This window comes from Lissotriton vulgaris, chromosome 10 (genome assembly GCF_964263255.1).
Source record: "Lissotriton vulgaris chromosome 10, aLisVul1.2, whole genome shotgun sequence".
In the NCBI taxonomy this organism is placed as follows: Eukaryota; Metazoa; Chordata; class Amphibia; order Caudata; family Salamandridae; genus Lissotriton; species Lissotriton vulgaris.
Genome location: NC_141698.1, coordinates 1,150,814,299 through 1,150,836,377, shown reverse-complemented (window position 1 = coordinate 1,150,836,377; position 22,079 = coordinate 1,150,814,299). Strand labels below are relative to the sequence as shown.

Genomic DNA, 22,079 nt, shown 5'->3' with positions numbered 1-22,079 from the left:
TCTGCGACATCTTTCATTCCGTCCTGGAAGTTGGCTTTGGCGGTGAGAGGGTCTTTTGTGAGGCAGAGTATCAGTTGGGTGTCGTTGGCATAGGAGATGATGTTGATGCTGTATTTGCTTGCGATGGTGGTGAGGGGGGTCATGTAGATATTGAAGAGGGTTGGGCTAAGTGAAGAGCCCTGGGGTACGCCGCAGATGATCTTGGTTGCCTCCGAGCGGAAGGGAGGAAGGGGGACTATCTGGTTTCTGTCGGAGAGGAACAATGTGATCCAGTCCAGGGCCTTTCCTCGGATCCCGGTGTTGTAGAGATGGGTTATTAGGGTGCGGTGGCAGACGGTATCAAAGGCTGCCTGATGTCATTGGTGGCTGCGATGAGGGTGGTCTCGGTGCTGGGGTTGGCTCGGAATCCGGACTGGGATGGGTCGAGTGAGTAGTTTTCTTCGAGGAATGCAGTCAGCTGCTTATTGATGGTCTTCTCGATGACTTTAGCCGGGAAGGGGAGAAGAGAGATGGGGCGGACGTTCTTGAGGTCTTTGGGGTCCGCTGTTGGTTTCTTCAGGAGGGCGTTGATTTCTGCCCGCCTAAACCCACCTCCAGGCTACCAGCACACTCTATCAGGCCCACTCCCTTGCTACTGGCCCCTTGCCGGCCTGATCGTACCTCTTTTAGAGACATTGATAATTTGCACCGCAGAGCCACAGAATTAACCCAGAGCATCCACAAGTCCATTCTGGACCTAAAGCACCTTCTTCACATCACCAAACTCTCCTTCTCCAATCTCTGGCTCACGCAGAACGTGACTCACATCCCCGTCACAAAGCTCCTCCTTCAACCCCAACCACTTTCCATTAGACACCTGCACCCCCGCAAGCAACCCTGCCACCTCTCGGAGCAGGAAATTCTTGCTCTCCTCCATACCTACAATCCCACCCCTGGCATGCCTAATTCCTCAGAACTCTCGGAGAAAGAAGTGGCTGACCTCCTTAGTGGTTACAACTCTGCTTTGACCACCCCATGCCCCTCAGACCTGAGGGAAATACTCCCTATCATCACAGTAGCACCTAACCCTAACAGATCTGCTACCCTCCGCACCTGAGGGGTGGTAAATACCAATCTTGCTAGAGTTCCCATCTCTGCTTCTACCCTTGAGACTCACTCCGGCCCGTCCCTAGCCAGCCTCCTAATAGATTGCCGATCAGCTGTAAAACATGCATCTGATGTTGCCAACCTCATCCTGAGACATAAATTGGACATAGCAATCTTGACTGAATATTGGCTCAAGGGATCCTCATCGCCCTACCTAGACCTCCTAGTCCCACCCAACTACAACATCATAGGGATGGACAGGCACTCAAAGAAAAAAGGGTGGCATTGCCTGCATCTACCGGTCCAAACTCCTGGTTACGGAACTGCCGGTAGAACCTACAGACTCCTGCACATACCTTGCACTCTCCATCTCCAACAACACCTCACAGCTGTGCAAACTGCACATCTTTTACCACCCGAGGCAAGAACAACACCTTTACCGAACAAGACCACTGACTCATTGTCAGTGAAATTGCTCTCCCACCCTCGCAGCTCCACCATTAAGTGAGGCGCCTCTGCCCCTGCACTCTTAATTGTTAGTGATCGAGGCCCTCCTCCACCCGCAGGTTTCCTTGCGCCTCATCCCTGGTGGTTTAGTGGACCTCTGTCTCCTTTCTCTCACTCTGCCCCTTCACTCGTTTTTCTATCCTTTCTATCTTTCACCTTTCTGCATCTCTGCTCTTTTGTGCCTTATTTCTGCCCATTTTCCCTTTCTCTCCCTCTGCTCCTTCACTCGTTTTCACTCATTATTCTACACTTTCCATCTTTCATCTTTCTGCCCTTTTCTGCATCTCTGCTCTTTTGTGCCTTATTTCTGCTTATTTTCCCTTTTTTCTTTATCCCTTCTTTCCTCCCTTTATCTTTCCCCGCCGCTGCTGCCCCCGCGGCCCCTCCCCCCCCAGTACGACCGGCCCAATCAAGCTCCTCTCCCCGCCTCCCAGCTGTCCAGCCCTCCCCGACCCCTACTTAATGGCGGCCACTGAGGGGACAGGCGAGCAAGACCACTGACTCATTGTCAGTGAAATTGCTCTCCCACCCTCGCAGCTCCACCAATAAGTGAGGCGCCCCTGCCCGTGCACTCTTGAGTGTTAGTGATCGAGGCCCTCTCCTACCCGCAGGTTTCCCTGCGCCTCATCCCTGGTGGTCCAGTGTACCTCTGTCTCCTTTCTCTCACTCTGCCCCCTCACTCATTTTTCTATCCTTTCTATCTTTCACCTTTCTGCATCTCTGCTCTTTTGTGCCTTATTTCTGCCCATTTTCCCTTTCTCTCCCTCTGCTCCTTCACTCGTTTTCACTCGTTTTTCTACCCTTTCTATCTTTCACCTTTCTGCACCTCTGCTCTTTTGTGCCTTATTTCTGCCCATTTTCCCTTCCTCTCCCTCTGCTCCTTCACTCGTTTTCACTCGTTTTTCTACACTTTCCATCTTTCTGCCCTTTTCTGCATCTCTGCTCTTTTTTGCCTTATTTCTGCTTATTTTCCCTTTTTTCTTTATCCCTTCTTTCCTCCCTTTACCTTTCCCCGCCGCTGCTGCCCCCACAGCCCCTCCCCCCCCCAAGGGACTGGCCCAATCCAGCTCCTCTCCCCGCCTCCCAGCTGTCCAGCCCTCCCCGACCCCTACTTAATGGCGGCCACTGCGGGGACAGGCGAGCAAGACCACTGACTCATTGTCAGTGAAATTGCTCTCCAACCCTCGCAGCTCCACCATTAAGTGAGGCGCCCCTGCCCGTGCACTCTTGAGTGTTAGTGATCGAAGCCCTCCTCCACCCGCAGGTTTCCCTGCGCCTCATTGCTGGTGGTCCAGTGGACCTCTGTCTGCGAGCGCGCCGCTGGTGCACCGAAGGCGCGTCAAAGGCAAGCACGTCTGCTCCCGTCCGCGACCAGCACCAGGAACCCTGGACCTCCGCCCGCTAACGCTACTACGACCCAGCAGTACTCCACGCTCTCAACCCAGGCTGCAACAACAACTGCAAGCTAGCATCACCAGCCGACACCCATGGACCCTTCAGCTGCCACCGCTGCCGGCACACCTGCAGCACCACCAAAACACGGATCCAGCACAACCCGCCCACAAGAACACAACCGAACCGAAGACCCTGCAATGCATCCTCCCCAACGTCCGGTCCCTCCACAAACACGCCACAGAAATCTGGGACCTCCTCGACAGCACCACCCCGGACATAGCATTCTTCACCGAAATCTGGACCAGCGCCACCTCTGGACCAGACATCGCCATCGCCATCCCCCAAGGATACAAGATCTCCAGGAAGGACCGCCCCACCCACCCAGGAGGAGGAATCGCCATTGTCCACAAATCCAGCCTCCGCCTGAGCACACTCCCTGACGAGTCCACAAAACTGATGGATCACCTTCACTTCAAGATACTGGTCAGCCCCACCGCCGCCCTCCGAGAAACCCTCATCTACCGACCCCCTGGACCCCACGGACCCTTCGCCAACTCCATCACGGACATTATCTCCCCACAGGCCATCGCATCCACCAACTACACCCTGCTGGGAGACCTCAACTTCCACCTCGACAATCAACTGGACCCCAACACCACATGCCTCCTGGACAACCTCCACAACATTGGACTCTGCCAGATCATGACCGAGCCCACGCACTCAGAAGGACACACCCTCGACCCCCTCTTCACTACAGGAAACTCCATCTCTTTCAGCCACACCACCGAACTACCATGGACCGACTATCGTTGCGTCCACTTCACCTTCAGAACACCCACCATCCACAGGCACCAGCACCTGCTTCCACAAAGAAACTGGACCAAAATCACCGACGACCAGCTCACCTCCTCACTCAACAACTCCACCCCAACCATCGCGGAAAACGACGACCCCAACACCACAGCCCGAACCCTGCATAAATGGATCTCGGACAGCACCAACACCATAGCCCCCCTCAAGAAAAACAACAATACCCGTGCCAAGGAAGCCAGATGGTTTACCACCGAACTTCGAGAGTCCAGGCACACATGCCACCGCCTTGAAAAGGCATGGAGAAACACCAAATCCACAGAAGCCCACAACAACTTCAGAGCGTCACCAACGCCCACCATCAACTCATCAGTGAAACGAGGAAAAAAGCGATTGAAGACAGAATCTCCACCCACGCACACAACAGCTAGGAACTCTTCAGCATCATCAAGGAGTTCGCCCAACCCACCAGCGAGTCTACCGACATCCCTCTCTCACAAGACCTCTGCGACAAACTCAGCACCTTTTTCCACCACAAAATCAAGAGCATCTACAACAACTTCGACGAAGACAATCAACACACTGAACCCTCACCAACCACCCCCGACACCCGGAAACCAGCGATTAATGACTGGACAGCCCTCACCACCGAAGACACACTGAAGACAATGAAGTCAATCCACTCAGGGGCCCCCACGGACCCCTGGCCCCACCACATCTTCAACAGAGCCGCCGACACCATCGTACCCATGCTCCGCCACACCATCAACCGCTCCCTGGCGACCGCCTCGTCCCCGACGACTGGAAACACGCCGAGGTCAACCCCCTCGTAAAGAAACCCCCAGCGGACCCCACCGACCTCAAAAACTACAGACCCATCTCCCTGCTCCCCTTCCCAGCAAAAGTCATCGAGAAAGCCATCAACAGCCAACTCGCCACATTCCTTGAAGAACACAACATCCTCGGCTCCTCCCAATCCGGCTTCAGAAAAAACCACAGTACGGAAACCGCCATCCTCGCCGCAACAGACGACATCCGCACCCAACTGGACAAAGGGGAAACAGTAGCCCTCATCCTCCTAGACCTATCAGCGGCGTTCAACACAGTCTCCCACCACACCCTAATACGCAGAATCTACGACGCAGGAATCCAGGACAAGGCCCTTGACTGGATCTGCTCCTTCCTCTCTGGCAGGACGCAGTGGGTCAGACTCCCCCCTTTCCTCTCAGACCCCACACCTACCACCTGTGGAGTCCCCCAGGGCTCCTCCCTCAGCCCGACGCTCTTCAACGTCTACATGGCTCCACTTGCCCCCATCGTCAGAACCTACGCACTCAACATCGTGTCATACGCAGACGACACCCAGCTCATCATCTCCCTATCCAACGAGCCCAATACCGCCAGACGCAACTTTGGAGAAGGCATGGAAGCCGTCGCCAAATGGATGAAAAACAGCTGCCTACAACTAAACACCAACAAAACAGAAGTACTCTTCATGGGCCATAAACCCCGACGCCTGGAACGACACCTGGCGGCCCACCGCCCTCGGAAACCCGCCAACCCATACAGACCACTCATGCAACCTGGGAATCATCCTGGACTCCGAGCTCAAAATGGACCGCCAGATCAACTCTGTCTCATCTTCCTGCTTCCACACCCTCTGCTTCCTTCGTAAGACCTTCAAATGGATCCCCCTCGAACACCGAAAGACAGTCACTCACGCCCTGGTCACCAGCAGACTCGACTAAGGAAACGCACTCTACGCCGGAATAAACAAAAACCTCATCCGCAAGCTACAGAACATCCAGAGCGCCGCCGCAAGACTGGTCCTCAACCTGCCAAAACACTGCCATATCTCCCAGCACCTGCGCACACTCCACTGGCTCCCCGTCGAGGCGAGAATCACCTTTAAGATGCTCACCCACGCACACAAGGCCCTCCACGGCACCGGACCAGCATACCTGAACAGCCGGCTCAAATTCCACGCACCCCAAAGGACCCTACGATCAGCCCAGCTCTCCTACGCCGTGGTCCCCCACACCAGAAAGACCAGATCGGGAGGCTGCTCCTTCTCCTTCCTCGCAGCCAAAGCATGGAACGCCCTTCCGCTCCACCTCAGACAGACAAGATCGCTCCCCATCTTCGCAAGAAACCTCAAAACCTGGCTCTTCGACAGACCCCCTCCTTGATGGAATGGAACCTGCACCCCCCTCCACCCCTAGTGCCTTGAGACCCCTACGGGTGAGTAGTTGCGCTTTAACAAACTCCTGATTGATTGATTGACGGACCTCCTCATGGAAATCATCACAGGCAAGAATTCTCCAAACTCTAATGACATTTTCCTTAGTGACTTCAACTTGCATTGGAATGACCCTAAGTATCCACAGGTCATTGCCATTAGAGACTTATTGGCTGATCAAGCCCTTACCCAAGCCTGCTCCCTCCCTACTCATTCGAAAGGTGCCACCCTAGACTGGATCATTGCTAAAGCAGCAGCGGTCAAACTTATCTTTATTGACCTTTGTGATTGGTCTGACCACAGGCCCTCACCTTCCTCCTGCCCAGCACCCACAAGATATGGACACCTCAACCCGTGATTCCCAAACGATGGGATAGAGACACCAAGAACCTTGACCACAAGAAACTGGCAGCGCGTTGTACGACCGACCTCCCGCCCCCCTCAGTGCACTACAGTTGACAATCTAGCAGGTCATTACTCGTCTACCATATCCGACATTCCAGACGACCTGGCACCACTAAAATTAAAAAGAACCCATATCAAAGATCGAAATCCCTGGTTCAGCGGATCCCTAAACAAGGAGAGGATATCCCTTCGACAGACGTTATGTTATGTTATGTTATGTTATACTTTTATTTGCATAGCGCACGGCTACTCAGAGAGAGTGTCCCGGCGCTTTATACAGGCAGCTCAACGTTAACAAACATAACAGCATGAAACAGAGACAAAAGGAAAGAAAAACAGCCTACAGGTTAAAAAGCCAGGTCTTGAGGCTCTTCCTAAACAGAAGCAAATTGGGACTACTACGTAAAGCCAAAGGTAAGGAGTTCCACAGCTGGGGGGGGGCCTGAGACTAAAGGAATGACCCCCGGTGCGGGCCTTCCTCACTCGAGGGACCACGGCCGTGAACAGAGATTCCGACCGAAGTGAACGAACCGGGCGATAAAAGGCAAGCCTTCGCTGCAGATACCTTGCTCCCAAGCCAAAAAGTGCTGTATGCACCAAAGTCAGAGTTTTAAACATAATCCGCTTCTGGATGGGCAGACTGAACGTAACTGGAAAAAACACCCTTCAGCAGCACATCTAAAGCTTCTCTGCCAGGCCAGGAATGCCTACAACAAGAAAATCCTCAACTCAAAAAAATAATTCTTCAGAATGGAACTGGAGAAAGCCAAAAACATAACTTGCAAGCTGTTCAACTTGGTCAAACACCAATCCAACGAACTAGCGAAAACCTCCAAAGAAATTCCGCCTCCATCGGCGCTATTGGGCCTGCTTGAACCCGCAAGAGCCGCCTGAGCTGCCTGAGCCGCCTGAGCTGCCTGAGCCACCTGAGCTTGAGTTGTTTGAGCCAATGCTGAATAGGAAGTGGGAGGTTGCTGTTTGTTGCCACGTGGCTGTGTTTGTGGGGCAGTTTCCGCAGCGGGAGCCGCCCCGGCTCTGAACGCCCTGTACGCCGCCCTGAACGCCGTCCAAAAGCGTCAGGAGCCACGAAAAAGCCATCCTGTTGTGGCCGGAGCTGTGAAATTGTTTCTACAGTGGTTGGAGTCGTGAGAGCCGCGAAAAGCCATCTTCCAGCGGCCGGAGAAGCAAAAACCATTCTGCAGCGGCCGGAGCCACGAAAGCCATTCTACAGCTGGAGCCGCGAAAGGCATTTCACAAGCGGCCGGAGCCGTGAAAAACTTTCCTCAACTTTCCTTAGCAGCAGGTGCTGTCATATATTGTCCCGCAGCCACAAAAGCCACGTAAAAGCCACGGAATCAGCCCGGCAGCTGAGAGGCTGAGAAATCTTCTTTAGCAGTGATAGGAGCTGTGAGAGCCTCCGGGAGCGGCGGGGGTGCCGAGCAGTTGGTGGCGACTGCAGACTGTCCGGGAGATCAGAGTATCCGGAACTAGGCAAAAATGCAGGTTGTTTGCAATACTAAATACTGTGGACTGCTGCCACCTACAAATGTACAAAAAAACAAAAACTATCGCTGAAGGTACATGTTTGAACGTTGATTAACTTGAAGGATCAAAGTCTGAAAGGAAAGGGAAAACTGTAGTCTTGGATTATAAGCCTTGTGTATATTTAAACATATATATCAACAGTGTTTCTTTGCAGCGTTTTTTGCCCACCTTTACCTTTGTCTTTCAGTACTCCCTTTTGCATATCTTTTAAAACATAATGACAGCAATAAAATTAAGGTCGGCATTTATTGGTGGGAAGTACTTGTGCAAAAACAAAATCAAACCCCCTACGAAATAAGAATGTCTCTGGCATACTGTCCAAAGGAAAAAATCAACTATTTAGTCTATGGGAAAGGGGAAAGGATACAAACTCCAAAGTTACATCAAATACTGTAATACCTGGAGACGGAGGGGAAAATTGCGAGTGGGATTAGAAAAGAGTGTGAAAAGGTAAATACTGCTGAAGAGTCCCATATTACTGGTAGTAATTCTAGAGGAGGAGAATATCGAGAACCCCTAGAAACCCCAAGAACCCCAAGAACCCCAGAGACATCCAGCGCAAAGTCCTGGGGATCAAATTAGTTCTTTAATTCCACAGGTAGCCTTGGGACCTGCTCTAATAACAGTAGATGTGACTGTACATAGGACGCCACACGCTCCCCATGGTTCCATAGAAGAACCCCTTGGTCTCAATCCAGCCGAGGATGTTCAAAGTAGTGATTTCACTCTCCCAGATCTAGATTTAGCACTCTGCAGGAAATATGTTTCTTGTGATTCCAGCAGGATCTTAGAACTAGAAAATACTCCTACAAAAACAGTCCCTATAGGTCTAAAATTATTCAGCAGTACTCCATCAAATAAATCAAATAGCTCCCTCACCTCTATGACCCCTGATTTAAATATCAAGGATTCCTCTCCCAGTCAAATACCTAGGAAGGAGATGTTAGTCTCAGACTCACTATTATCCCTAGAATATCTATTGTCCTCGATTTTAACGTTACTTGAAAAATTTGTAGGAGGTTCTGATTGCGTGTTGGAAACTGTAACCCAAATCTTAAAGGTATTGTTAAAAAGTAATCAGGAGAAGGAGGTTAGTTTAAAAACTGATTTCAAACAAAAAGAAGGAGAAGTAAAAATAGAAGAGGTTGTGACGAATATATTCGAGAATGAAAATAGTCATCAAACCTATATTAAGCATGACGTTAGTTCTCAAGCTGATAAGCAAATTAATAAATCGATACAGCTAAATTATGATTTAAAAGACTCGGTAGACTCAGCGAAAAGGATAGATAGGGAAGTTTTCCCCATTTTTAGAACCCAGTCAACTGATGAGAAAGACGATGAGAAAGAAGATGCTTTAGGAATAGTACACCTGGAAAAAAAGAGAGAAATGGGAAAAATGGAAAGAATAGAGGGAAAAACATTAAATCAATACGAAGAATCTCAAAAAAGAAGCAGCGGAGAATTTGTTTTAAAGAAAATATAGAAGCCCCTGTTAGTAAGGAATCTCGCGCAGAATCACTGCAAAATGCTTCACAAGATATGACTCAGGAAAATGAAGCAAATTTTTTGAATCCAGAGACTAGAGATCTAGCATTAGGGCCAATAGTGGCCTATGAAGCTCCCATCTCAAACATCGCATATCCTACAACAGTATCTGATAAATTCACTATAAAGGCGTCTTCATCCGTGATAACAGCAGAGCAGCGGAAGTCTGTTAGCCTTTCCTCTTCAGCACTTAATCTTTTGGCTATCCCCTTTTCCGACATTGTAAAAAGTAAAGTTAGATCGAAGAAAACTGAGGTTGATCACATCAGGGAAAGTATAGATACATTCCAATTAGATTTTATACCTCTGTTTATTTATTACAAAATAGGTCTCTGCTTCTGAAATGTTTCCAGGAGATTGAAAGTTTAAAACGTATTCAAAGTAGTGATATAAGCTTAGTCTCACTTTTAAAAACAGAGGTTGGCTATAAATCGAGGGTAAGATTTAATTCCAAAATTGTTGTTAACCTTGTATTTCAATGGTCAGAAGACCTACAAAGTAGGGGGATCGATGTTACCCCTTGCTCCGACAAACCTCGAATTAGAGCCTCCGATAATAAGTCCATGTTAACAAATGTAGTTTTATGTAGTAGAGCCCGTCCGTATGATACGGAGGAATTAAAAATCTGTATTACATAAAATGTCAGACGAGTGAATTTTAAAGGATCTATTTCAGCTTACTCTCAAGGGAACTGTAAAGAAGAGAGTTCTAACTGGAACTGGCTTCCTGGTGTTCTATCGAGCAGATCTAATAATAAACTTTCACAACAGCCATCCCCTTAGCAATGAATTAAAAATAATATCTTGGAATGTTGCAGGAATAAAGAATAATAAGGAAAAGTTACAATACATATGTGCACTTGGTGCAAACGTGATTTGTCTACAAGAGACCTGGTGTACAGAGGAATTTCTATGTAAGGATTATTTTCTTTTAGATTGTATGGCTGTTCCGTCTAGGAGAGGACATGCAAAGGGAGGAGTGGCATGCATGTTGTCAAATAAGATAAAATGGAACTATGACTACTATACAGATCCTAGTAACCTTTTTATGGGAATAACACTGTATACCTCCGATAATTATGTAAAATGTAAACAATTGACGTTGATAAATGCTTATATTCCTCCTGACGCCTGCCATGATGTACTTTTGAGGAAGGTTTTCTCTTATATTAAAAAACTCCATGAAGTAGAATTCTCCCCCACATAGTTTTGGTAGGGGATCTGAACTGTAAAATCTCGAATTCCACTCTGGATATATTCCGAAAAAAGGAAAAAGAAGAATCCTTACAGATCCCACAAGCACTTGTTCCACAAAATATTAGAACAAATAAGAGGGGGAAAATGCTTCTGGATGAGTTAACAAAAGCTGATGGCATTGTAGTGAATGGAAGACTCTCCTCTGATACACCGTCAAATTTTACTTGTAAATCTAATAACAGAGAATCTATTTTAGATTATGTGGCAGTGGAAAGTACATCTTGTTTCTTATTGAAGAATCTTGAGGTTTCCAATTCTTTCTATAGTGACCATGAAATATTAACTCTCACTATAAATGTAGATCTTCCCGGGTGTGACCCATGGGCACTAAACGGGGAAGCAGTTTGCTTTGCTAAGAATTCAGGGAAATGCTATTGGGATACTAAGGTTATTCTGGGTTTGGATAGTATTTTAGAGGCTACTGTAGAGAACTTGGCTAACTGGAATGGTACAGAAATTGCTAGTTTTACTGATTTTATGATGAAATTGGTAGCTATTGCTAGGAAGTCAAACCAAAAAAGAAGCATTAAAGTAGCCCCTAAACCCTTACATCTATTTAATCTTGTAATAAATAAGCTGATTAGAGAACAGTAACTTTACTACTTCTCTGATAGATACCGTACAATATTGTTATTAAAGAGGAGGAGGACTAGGGCAAAGGTAAAGTTAAGAAAAGAGAGGGAAGACAACATTTGGATACATTTGTGCAAAGTAAGAAAGTATTGGTCCATCATTGGGGAGGGATGTGGAGCTGGATCGTGTCCTCTCCCAATTGCAATTGAGGAGCATAAATGGGTTAGTTATATACACGACCTATATGCGAGTAATGCAGCTACAATGGTATGCACTGCATTGAAGGAAGATGTATCATTATATGGCTCACCATCTGAAAAAGATATTGAAATGGCGATCAAGGGGATGCGGTCCTCCGAGGCGATGGGACCGGATGAGTTACCGATTACATTTTTAAAACAAAACAGTAAAATGTGGAGTAAAATCCTTTATCCGGTGTTTGACTACTGCTATGCAAACAAAACGGTCCACCCATCTTGGAAATGGAGTATAGTGGTCCCCCTTTTCAAGAAGGGAGACCGAGATGCCTCAAAAAATTATCGTCAAATTGCCCTCCTAGATGCAGTAGGTAAAGTTTTTGTTAAATGCCTCTTGATGCAAATAAATGATCGGGTGAAGGGGGGTGAAATTTTACCTTTTGAACAAACAGGATTTAGGTCAAAACATGGAACTATGGACAATTTAACGGCTCTACAGGTAATAAATGACACATTTGTTAAATACAGAGGTGGAAGAGTGTACACAGCGTTTATAGACTTCTCCAGAGCATTTGATAAAGTAGATTGATTATTGCTGTGGGGAAAATTGTCGAACCTGGGTATGCCAGCCATCCTCTTGAAGTTAGTCTGTGCTCTTTATACAGATACCTGGTGTAGAGTCTTATTGGGAGGGGAAAGAGGTCTCTCCCAAATAATTCCCACTGTAAATGGCCTAAAACAGGGATGTTTATTGGCCCCTCTACTTTTCTCCCTTTATATCTCTGACCTTCCCTATGTTCTGTCTCAAAGTGAAGGCATTGCTCCATTATTGGGAGGAAAATCAATTGTTTGTTTACTCTATGCGGACGGCATTCTAATATTGAATTTGACGCTGAGTGGGATTAAATAGTCGTCTTCAGGTGCTTTATGAATATGCAGAGGCCCATTTTTTAAAGATAAATGTAAATAAAAGCAAAGTAATGTGAAAGCATGGTAGAAAAAAGGTGAAGTATGGAAACTTTGTTTGGTCTGTAGGTTGGCAAAAACTAGAACTTGTAAAATCTTATGTCTTCCTGGGAAAAACGGTGTGTAGCAATTTAAGTGATAAAGCACACATAGAAAATAATATTCTTAAAGCAATTACATAGGGGAAAGTTTCGGTTCCCTCTATAGGTCAACTGGAAGGAGACACTTTGGAATGCTATTGGAGGTCTTTCATGCTAAAATTCCTGCCTCTTTGTTATATGGTATGGAATTACTTGACCTAGAAAAATGGGGTTTCCTAAATATAACAGAAGGCAAAATTTTATGGAGCCTAGCCTCAGTTAACTCTGCTTGTCCTGTGGCCGCTTTAAGGTTGGAATTTGGATTAAGAAGTACCTGGGGACAGGGACATGCGGGGATAGTACGTTGGGTTATAAGTCTTGTAAAGGGTGAGGTAGGGACAACAAGATCTTTTATCTGGAAAGAACTACTGGGAAGTTTAAATGAGCAATCTTTAATTGTTAAAAATGTTAGAGCTGCGGTAGACTTACTTCAACTGGATGAAACCGTACTTTTCACCCTAGCACCATATTAATTAAAAGCCACTCTGAAACAGGCTACCTGGAAACTGAGTTTCTCAAGGGATAGGGAAGCCGGTATCTTAAAGAGAGGCACCGACCCGTCTATTGACTCCTGTATGATAAAGACATAAAGGTGTCTGGAGTCATAACCCGCAATCCCCTACCTGGCTGTGCTTTCTTGGCCAGGTGGGACGCTGCAACTGTGCTGCCTTCTTCGTTGGTTCCCCACCACCACCGCTACTACCGAAGCCCACAGCGCTGAGGTAATCTAAATTTTATGGTCAAGTTGTGTTCCCTAGCGAGTACCCCACCGACTCCATGTACGAGTTAAAGTGCATGTAACTTCCCTCCTGTGTCAGCTATGAAGACGCAAATACATTTGCGTCCAACGTTAACATGTCCTCTTTCAGATCCACCATGAATGGGTCGAATGGTCCGTTCCTAAGTATGCTATGCCAACGTCTTTTTGTAGTGTACTCCTACGTTTTTCAGCTCTGGCTGAAGTAGGCCCTGAATCTCTGCCACCGAGCCTCTTTTCTGGCTTCTGACTCCGAGAAATCTCTGCCCAGGCAGCCCCCGTACTCGTGAACTCTGACTTACTTTCAGCGCGGCCCCTCGCGCTCGGCTCAGCCTGCTGCCTGCCAAGATTGACTATAACCTTCGAGTTATCTGTTTCCCTCCCCGAAATACATTCCTGCCTGCTAGCTTCAGTAAACATCCTTCCTCAGCTACAGGGCTAAAGGGCCGACCTGTCTCTGTGCAAGTAATTCATAGCTTCGTTGCCATGCTTCCATGGAAGGCCCCATGCCCCCACGCTTCTCATACAGACACTCAGGCGCTTATACACGCACTCACAGCAAGTATAGAATAGCTTCTGCTCTAGAGACCTTTCCGCCCAGATAGCTTAGTTCCTAAACATCAGATATCAGATATGATAGAAGCCCAAGTTGATCTGACATGCCAGACTTTTGTCTCTTTCCGTCAGTGTAAATGTCAAGTCCCCTGCACCCCTCCAATTACACGTCATGCAGATGCGTGCGCATCCAAGCTTCCGATTTCTGCTGACATTGCCACATTTTCTGTTAGTGACACCCCTTTGTGACACCTATCAGTGACGTTTCCAGAACACACCTCTAGTTCACGCCTCTTGATTACGCACATGTACCACGTGTATATTGTTATCTTGTCTTCTCTCAGCTGTTACGCCTTCTATACTGTTTCAATGGTGTACAATAAGTATATAAGCTATGTACTGTTAATAAAATGTTAGCGCGCTCATCTATCCCTTCTGACACCCTGTGTGGTGGTCAGAACATGATATCTTGGCCATGACCATTCCTTTTTAAGGAATAAAACCCTTAGAACTCTAACACCACGGACTCTGTCTTTTTTCACCCGATTTGAGTTATTATTGATTAAGTACTTACCTGCATAGAAATTAAGAGAGTAAATTAATTATTTACGTCATTTTGGCGCCCGAATAGGGACCCCTCCCCCACCTCACGCGCCGGTTGGCGCATTGCAAGCTCTGTCCCCTGCCGTCAGTTAGCCGGAACATACGCGTACCGGCAGGATTTCCCCCTCTGACCCACGGAGGTGACGAAGACTGCGATCAGTGCCCAGACGAGGCGGTGAGGAGTGCGGAGGATCCCGACCAGAGCCTAGCCGAAAGAAGCAAGGTCCGAGGTGTCAAGAGGCCCACCAGTTTTCCGAAGTTTTCCGAAAATTCCCGAAGTTTTCCGAAGTTTTCCGAAGTTTTCCGAAGTATCGAGTCGAGTCCAGTCGAGTTTTCCGAGGCCTTCTGTTTCCGTGCTTCCCGGTGAGTACCATTGCTGGGTCGTATCTAGACGGGTTTGGGTACGCAAGTCCGGTCTGCACTGTTTTTAGGCAGTGTATCTGTACTGTCTAGCAGTATATCTAGTATTCCGAATTTCTGAATTTTTGCACTGTTACAACAGTGTATCTGTACTGTTGAGCAGTACATCTAGTATAGTGGGGTAGTCATCTATGTTTTAAATGTTTTTTGTGATTAATGTCGTGGTATGAATGTGATTGTTTTCTTGTGCATTATTGTGTTTTTTGTATAAATAGTTACAGTCAGAATTAAGTATCAAGGATCGAGCATTTCAGTATCAAGTAGGCACAATGCCGTTTTTCAACAAGTTAAAGCAGATAGGAACTAGGAAAGGGATGTTAGAGGAAGAAATTCCGATCCCCCCTAGGGACACTCCAGGTAATTTCATGTATAACAAACATGGCATAGACGCCATATTGTATCTAGAGTTATGGACCGATTATACAAAGCACCTAGAGGAAAGATACCGATGGCCGGTTAACGGAACATGGGATGCCGAGTGCATCATAAAGGTAGAGGAGGCATTACGGAAAAAGAAAGCCAGACAATCTCAGAAAGACGCCATAGAATTTTGGCGTAAGGAATCACATAAACGTGCTGAAAGAGCACTTCGTAGAGAAGACAGACTTAAAGAATCAGAAAAGGCCCAAGAAAACGAATTAGTTATTGAAGGAATTCGAGTAAAATCAGAACAAATAGATCGCATCCGAAATAGCCAAGTGAACAACATGTATCTTTTGGCCGAAGGTACACCTGACGCCATTTCAGAAATACCGAAAAATTTGCCGTCACCATTAGTTCCAACTAAAGTAATGCACAAGACTACTAAAGACATATTCCTAAATTCATACTTAGAAGATGTAGCACCAGCTTACACCAATCTGCCTGTTCGTGCCCTGCCTACTGACAGGGACGGGGGCGGCACTCCACCCCCAGGTCACGTTCCGCCGGTACCGCAACAGACTTCCCCCGTTCCGCCAGCCCCGCCGCTTCCCGTACTCAAAACTGACCTACCGAAACCACGTTTGCCTGATCCACCTAAACGACAAGTTCAAGTTCAGATACAGACTCCACAGGGAGGTAATACACAAGCGTCCGCTTCAGGAGGTGCGACCGCGGGTCCTCAGACCCCGCCACCAACTCACAGATTCAATCTCAGAGATATGCAGAGTCCTCTCACGTACAGGTCTCCCCACTCCTCTAATTCATCCCGCCTTGACGCATTAAAGGAAAACATGTCAGTTTGCAGATATGATCCAGTACCCGGAAAGGACGATTTAATGATATTGGCATCATTACGGTTAAGATCTGCCACTGATAGCTTGTTATGCTATGCAGGAATGAAGGAGCGTCTAGACAGAATATATGAGTTTGTTCAGACAGGAAAGGACCCTGACAGTATTAAGGATGCCATGGAGAAACAGAAAGTTGGCATGCAAGCGCTGATACTACGATTTTTCATAAATTGTCTAATAAGAGAACGAGACAGGCCCGGAACAGATCAGAGTGAATTAGATGCATTGAACAAGTGGGGTCAAAATATAGCTGATGGAAAACATGACAGACAGAATTGCATAGACTCTATGTACAAGAAAATTAGGAAAGCAGTGATAGCCGTACACCAGAAAGAGAAAGAAGAGGCTCCCTCCGAGGAGGAAGAAGAACAGGAAGAATCCGAAAGAAATGTAGGAACAATAGCATATGTAGGTAAGGGAACTTACCTTAGGAAGGGTATCCGTCCAGAGAGCAAGAGAGTTTTCTTCTCTGCCTTAACAAATCCGAATTCTGCTGAGCATCAGTTCCAGGAAACTGATAAAAGGCTTCGAGATCGAGTTGGGTACCATATACTCAATTCTATGGATGAACAAAACTAGCCCGATCAGCTGTATCATGGGCCGAAAATGCAGACATATATAATGATGACACAGTAGCGCAGACATTTCTGAACCTCTCCCCCGACGAACAGAAATTAGCAGGTGTATACATGATTCAGCACCTTCTCATCAAATACAGAAAACATTATTCTGATCCAGGTCCCTTACACGAGACACTAGAAGCACTACTGATGGATAGATGGAGAGGTCTAAGCACTAAATTAATTCAAATAATTCTAGAACAACGACACAGATATGATACCTTTGTAAGCTCTGAATATGTTCCCGCCCCACCTCCAGAAAGGAAAATGTACCACATGCAATGCGGGGGTGGTATTGAAAGTCAGAACCCCTTACGAGAAGTGCACCCTGTTATGTGTGAGGATAAAACCTTGAAACGCGTGTATGTACACACACCTCTGACTAAATTAGAACTGTTAGAAATGAAGAAACTAGTACCATGCCATGATAAAGACCCTGCAGGTTTTCATAGAGAACTTAAAGACATGTTATTAATGGGGGATTACACGTATGATGATATCATGAAAATGTTGAAAGTATTATTGCCTACGGGTATATTCGAGAAATTAAAGGAAAAGGAATGGGAGGTGGGAGACACAAAGATTGCCTGGGCAGAAATAGAGGAAGAAGAAAAGAAACGGGTCCCAGGGTTAGGCCTTGGGGACAAAACTAAAGCATTACCAGGTTTGATAGTACAGGTCCTGCCCAGATTATTGACAACAAGAAAGGAGGATTGGGATGCAATATCGTCCTGTAAACAGAAACATGATGAAGATACTAGTGACTTCTATTCAAGATTCGAGAAATGTTTTATTATTAATAGTGGCCTCCAGCCAAGTAGCGAGTCGTACCCGCATCTTTTTGTATCAAAGTTAGTCGAGAATTCCTTACCGTTAGTTAAAAATCGAGTGTACAAGGTCGAGAGTACATGGCAAGCAAATACGCCATCACAGATGTTACAAATGTTACAATATCATCAGAACAGAATCAGAGAAGAACAAGATCAGGAACAAAAACGCATGAAAGACACAAAGATGAAAATGTTAGTAGCTCAGACGGTCCCATCCGAGGGTCACAGAAAGGGTATGACCCAGATAAGTCACACTGCAGCTCCCGTTAAAGGGACATGTAATTATTGCAAGCAGCCAGGTCACTACGTACATGAATGCCCAGTTCTGAAACATAACATAGCGACAGGTAAAACTAAAGAAAGACCGCATCCGCCTAGACAAGACCATAACCAACATCAGTCTTCACAGAATACACAGGGTACACAGCTTATGCATGCTTCTTCGACTCCAGCACAGACCGTAGCAGTACCACAGCCACAGCCCATTGCCGCAACTCAGCAAGTTTCACAGCAGATGTACCAGTATGCCCAGTCCGCTTACCCCGAATATTCCCGATATACATGAAACAGCCTAGAGAGGGAAGGTGGCTTGCCTCTTATTGAGATTCCTGTAGATCAAGAAGGTCCTTATGTACACAGTCAAGTATTGGGAAAAGACAGAAAGTTTTTAATTGACACAGGGGCAAGTCGCACTACAATCAGCCATGATGAAGTTCCAGGGGCACCCCTCTCAGGCTCACAGAATGTTTCCCTGGGTTTTTCAGGACAGCCTATTGTAAACGAGGTATCAGAACCAGTTCCCCTGGCTGTGGGTCCATTATCACGTGTTACAGACCTGTTACTCACGAAATCATGTCCAGAAAATCTGTTAGGAATTAAAACATTGAAGGCTCTAGGAGCTATAATATGCTGTTCCCCGGAGGGAGTTAGACTCTTTCTGCGGGATTTCAAGGGTCATTATGTTCTGCGTGAATTTGATGTCAGATTGAAAAATGTACCAGATTACTTGTGGGCAAAAGGCCCAACTGATGTAGGCTGTATGCACATTACACCATACCGCGTTACACTCAAGGCAGGTGTTGTATTACCCAGAATCAGACAATACAAGTTACCACCCGATGCTGTAGTGGCTTTACTGAAAATCATTGAAGAGCTCATTGCCCAAGGAGTGGTCGTCGAGACCGACTCCAATATCTGCAATTCACCCATCATTCCGATTCTTAAACGTACCGATCCCAATGCACCGCCAGTATATCGGCTGGTGATTGATCTTCGAGAATTGAATAAATGCATTATTCCACAGTATCCTGTGGTCCCCGATATCTCCTCTCTATTGACTGCTATTGATTCAGGAGCAACGTTCTTTACTGTAATTGATCTCAAGAACGCCTTCTTCAGCGTGCCTATTGGTCCAGAGAGCCAATATCTCTTCGGATTCAGTTTAAATGGACGCAGCTTCAAATTTTCGCGCGCACCTCAAGGATTCACAGAAAGCCCCAGCATCTATAGTCAAGCACTGAAAAGACAACTAGATTGTATTCAAATGCCAGTTAACACCGCTTTACTGCAATACGTCGATGATCTGCTGATCACCGCACGAAGTGAGCCCGAATGTGAAAAAGCATCACTGACAGTTTTACACTTCCTGGCCGACAAGGGACACAAGGTGTCTCCTTCGAAGCTACAATTCTGTGTTCAGCAAGTTGTGTACTTGGGTCACTTGCTTTCCAAAGTGGGGAGACAGCTCACTCCCGATCGCATTCAGTTAATTGCAAATATGCCACAACCCCAGACACAAAAGGAAGTGCGGGCCTTCATAGGCCTCACCTCGTACTGCAGACAATGGATTCCCCAGTATGCATTTCTAGCCAAGCCACTCATCCAGTTAACGACACAGGAGGCAGCGACTTCGACTGCCCTCCCTTGGACTCAGGAACATACACAAGCTTTTGAAGACTTAAAGAAAGCTTTATGTCAAGCACCAGTTTTAGCGACACCATGTTACAGCAAACCGTTTACACTTTTTGTTACAGAACGTGATGGTACAGCGTTGTCTGTCCTCACCCAAGATCAAGCAGGTTCACATAAGCCTTGTGCTTATTTTTCTAGTACATTGGATTCAGTAGCCCAAGCACTCCCTGCGTGCTTAAAATCAGTAGCAGCAACAGCGTTAGCAATAAGACAAAGTGACTCAATTGTTTTAGGTCATCAGTTAACAGTTCAAGTACCACATTCTGTAGAGGTTTTGTTAAACAGGACCCAGACTCAACACTTGACTATAGCACGACTGACAGGTTATGAATTAACGTTATTCCAGCCACACATAGAAATCAGACGCTGCAGTATCCTGAACCCCGCAACACTGTTACCAACAGTTATGACAGATCCAGCCCCACATGATTGTATAGAAATCATTAATGCAGTAACAAAGCCTAGACGAGATTTAACAGATGTTCCATTGACAAATCCAGACCTGACACTTTATGTGGACGGTTCATGCATGAGAACAAGTACAGGAGAATTAGTGGCCGCGTATGCCGTGACCACTGAAACTGAAGTTAAAGAAACACATCGTATTGACACACTGTCTGCTCAAGCAGCAGAGCTTATCGCTCTGACCCGAGCTTGTATTCTAGCAAAGAACAGAAATGTTAACATATACACTGATTCACGTTATGCATTCGGAGTTGTACACGACTTCGGAGTCCTCTGGCAAGAACGAGGTTTCCTGACCTCTCATGGGGCCAAGATTCAACACGGTCCCCTCATTCAAGCACTGTTAGAAGCAATACATTTGCCCTCGGGCATATCAGTCATGAAGTGTAAGGCACATACTAAAGTTACAGATTCTGTTTCCCAGGGTAACGACCTGGCAGACCAGACAGCAAAACATACAGCACTGACTCACATCCAGATTACTGATGTGACAAAGACAATAGTACCGACAAAGTGTATGGCAGTTAGAGATCCCGCCCTAGACGTAATTGACATTCAGACACATGCTACACCAGATGAAATAAAGAAATGGACTGAACTAGGAGGGATCCAGACAGATCAAGGTTGGATAACGAAGGAAAAATCTATATGGTTTCTCCCTGACTCAATGGTTCAAGTCATGATAAACACAGCACATAGCCCGGCACATCTAGGAGAGAAGGCGATGTTAGACAGTTTACAGAATCTCTGGTACAACAAACACTTACGAGCAGCAGCAAAACAGAAAGTGCGTACTTGCATGATCTGTTGTCAGTTCAATCCAGGTAAAAGCGTCCCTGTAGAACAAGGCGGATTTCATCCTCCCGATCACCCTTTTGAAGTCCTCCAGATGGATTATATCCAGATGAACAGTTGTCGAGGTTTTAAATATGTCCTTGTAGTTGTTTGTGCTCTGTCCCGCTGGACCGAAGCATACCCAGTTCCAGACTACACTGCTCCGACCACTGCCCGACAGTTGGTTCGTGAATTCTTCCCACGGTACGGTTTGCCCCGTGTCGTGTATTCAGATAACGGACAGCCATTCTCGTCCGAGTTGATGAAACAGGTTTCCCTTTTGCTAGGATATCAGTGGAGGTTCCACTGTGTCCGACATCCCGAAGCAGCAGGCCTTGTAGAAAGGCATAATCAGACACTAAAAATCCGCCTTGCAAAGATCTGTCAGGAAAAGGGGGTCGACTGGATAGTCGCCCTGCCCGTGGCACTATTCTACATGAGAATGGTCGCCCATTCAAGATCAGGGCTATCCCCGTACGAAGTGGTCTTTGGCAGACCACCGAATATGTGGGGGACGCCCATTCCGAAGAAAATAACTGATGTTGATTGCAATATGTTGACAGATTACCTTGCCTCCTTGATGTCTGCACTCCAATCATGTCGTTCACAGGTTGCCGCAGCCTTCCCTGACAACACCGATGTAAAGGCGCATGAGGTCCGTCCTGGGGACCTGGTACTCGTCCGGAATTTCGACCGGAAAAGTCCGCTGGAGCCCCGCTGGAAATCCCCGAAGACCGTCCTCCTTACAACCAGGACCGCCGTGAAGATAGAGGGGAGAAAGGGGTGGGTCCACACGAGTCACATCAAACTTTGCAATGAACTAAAAAACGGACTAAAACAGGACTCTGACTCGTCCACCCCCACCAAAGACTGTGTTGAAAGAAAAGACGTTACAGTGTCTGAACGAGAAAAAACTCCCCAAGAACTATATCGTATGAAACTCCGATCTAGCAAGTCAGACAGTTTAATTGTTTAAGTCCTCCCCTAGGTGAATCGGTTAAATAGTTTCTGACATGTATCCCCTAGATCGAGATAGAGAGAGAGAGAGAGAAGCAAAGAAACGTACATACTGTAAATCACTGC

General features: G+C 46.7%; 1 protein-coding gene across 1 annotated transcript in view; it reads left to right on the top strand.

Moving 5' to 3' along the window:
* Window positions 1-9,473, top strand: part of LOC147689495 (uncharacterized) — a 107,315-nt gene extending 97,842 nt beyond the window's left edge. The window contains exon 5 of the mRNA XM_086939933.1: window positions 9,048-9,473. Within this exon, the coding sequence (XP_086796059.1) occupies window positions 9,048-9,473 (426 nt within the window). The remainder of the gene's footprint in view (window positions 1-9,047) is intronic.
* Window positions 9,474-22,079: the final 12,606 nt, after the last annotated feature.